This window comes from Vombatus ursinus, unplaced genomic scaffold (assembly GCF_900497805.2).
Source record: "Vombatus ursinus unplaced genomic scaffold, bare-nosed wombat genome assembly UNPS02013392.1, whole genome shotgun sequence".
In the NCBI taxonomy this organism is placed as follows: Eukaryota; Metazoa; Chordata; class Mammalia; order Diprotodontia; family Vombatidae; genus Vombatus; species Vombatus ursinus.
This window is the reverse complement of record NW_020953170.1, coordinates 1-1,951: the sequence shown is the minus strand read 5'-3', so window position 1 is coordinate 1,951 and position 1,951 is coordinate 1. Positions and strand designations below refer to the sequence as shown.

General features: G+C 54.6%; 1 gene segment (V, D, J or C); it reads right to left on the bottom strand.

The window, feature by feature from the left end:
• Positions 1-265: 265 nt before the first annotated feature.
• Positions 266-865, bottom strand: LOC114040536. The segment is given in 2 exon segments: positions 266-597; positions 755-865. Coding segments are annotated over 2 exon segments (363 nt in total).
• Between the last annotated feature and the right edge of the window lie 1,086 nt (positions 866-1,951).

Here is a 1,951-nt window from a genome sequence, read left to right as displayed (position 1 = left end):
AGGCCAAGATAGGCTTTCAGGGGACAGCAGAGCTGAAGGAATGAGAGGGGAGGGAGGGAAGGAGGTAGCAGATAAGGGCCTGGGGAGGGGAAGGAGCCATAGATGAGGAGGATAAGAGACGCTGAAGGGGCTTCCCAGGCAGAAGAGCAGGGAAAGAGGAGGGGAGGAAGGAGACTGAGGGAGAAATTGTCTCTGTCCTGTGCTCACCAGGAACCTCTGGAGCCCAGAGGGGAGGGCACAGAGGGAGCAGAGCCTGGGGGGTTTTTGTCTCACTTCCCCATCAGTCTGTGTCACTGTGAGCTTTACCACTACTATCCCACTGCTGACAGTAATAATCAGCCTCATCGTCAGCCTGGAGCCCAGAGATGCTCAGGGTGGCCGTGTTCCCTGACTTGGAGCCAGAGAATCGGGCAGGGATCCCCGAGGGCCTCTTGCTATTACCATAAATCATCAGCTTAGGGGCCTGGCCAGGTTTCTGCTGGTACCAGTGTACATCATAACTATTACTTCTATCTCCAGCACAGGAGATGGAGGCCGTCTCTCCCAGGCTTTTGGACACTGAAGGTGGCTGAGTCAGCACATAGGAGGCCCCAGAACCTGCAAGGAGAGGAAAGAAGACATTGGTCACAGGCAGGGGCCTCTCTCCCCAAGGGGATGCTGGCCCCTCAAGCAGCTTCAGGATGAGCTCAGGGCAGGCCTAGACTGAGACATTGTGGGGCCTGAGCCTCAGAGAGGAGTCCCTAGGAAGCCTAACCTGTGTAGACAGTCAGGAGTGAGAAGAGCAGAGAGATCCAGGCCATGGTCAAGATTCCTCCCAGAGCTCAGTGTCCTGAGGCTCCCCAGCTGGGCTGGGCTCCCCCAGGGCTCTCTTAAGACCGGCCCAGGACCTGCAGGGAGGAGGGCCCCACATGCAAATCTGCTCCTGCTCTGGATCCCTGAAGGAGGGCCTCAGGTGAGGCCTGACTGAGCCTGTGGGCTCCAGGGGCACAGGGGGCAGGGCCTTCTTCTGTCCGGGGAGGCTCATCATGGCCCTGAGGTCATTTCCTCCTCTGAGATTCTGGGATTCTGGGAGTCAGGCTCATTCCTCCCCAGGCTCTGCGTCTGATGCTCCAGGACCTTGTCAGTGTCACTGAACTGCTTTCTCCTCCTGGACCTTCCTTGTGCACTGGGGGCTTTTCCCCATGGACCATCCCTCCACCAAGCTGCCCCCTGCTCCCCTCGGTGAGTTCCCCCAGGACCTGCTTGGGGACAACCAGGCTTCGTTCCCCTCCAGCTGTGCCTGTGACTCTGGAGGCTTCAGAGACAGCCTGGGATGGTGAGTCCTCTCTCCCATCACTGTGAGCCCCTTCCATTGACTGTCTTCCTCTCTTATAATGTAAGCTCCATGGTGGCAGGGTCTGTCCATTTATTTCCATTGGAATCCCCTGTACTTAGTACAGTTCTTTTACACAAGAAGTGATTAATAAATGTTTCTTTTCCTGCCCTGCCCCCAATCCAGAGCTGCCTCATGACCATCCAAGGGAACAATGATAACAGAAAGTGGACCCAGCTTCTGCCCCCAAATCCCCAGGGCTCCTGCTGCTTAGGCCGCCCCAGAGGCTGCAACAGAAGAAAGCCAGGCACACCCTCACTGTGGGCCTCACTTCCCCATTGGTGAAAGAGGGCGTTTGGACCAGGGGATCTCTCAGCTCCCTTCCAGCTCTGGCCTTCATTGATCAAGCCCAAAAGGCCTGTTTACATCTGGGATTCGAAGCAGATTCCATAGACATTGATGCACTCAGGGAATCAAAGTTAGCCACGAGTTTCAATAACACGTATTAATTTTTTTATTTACTTTTCAAAATTTCTTTAATATTTAAGAAAATAAGAGATTGGCAGCTGAGGTTTTCTTTGCATTCAGGGTATCCTTGTAGACTGTCTCATCTCCTAGATTCTGGGAATGATGCTTCAG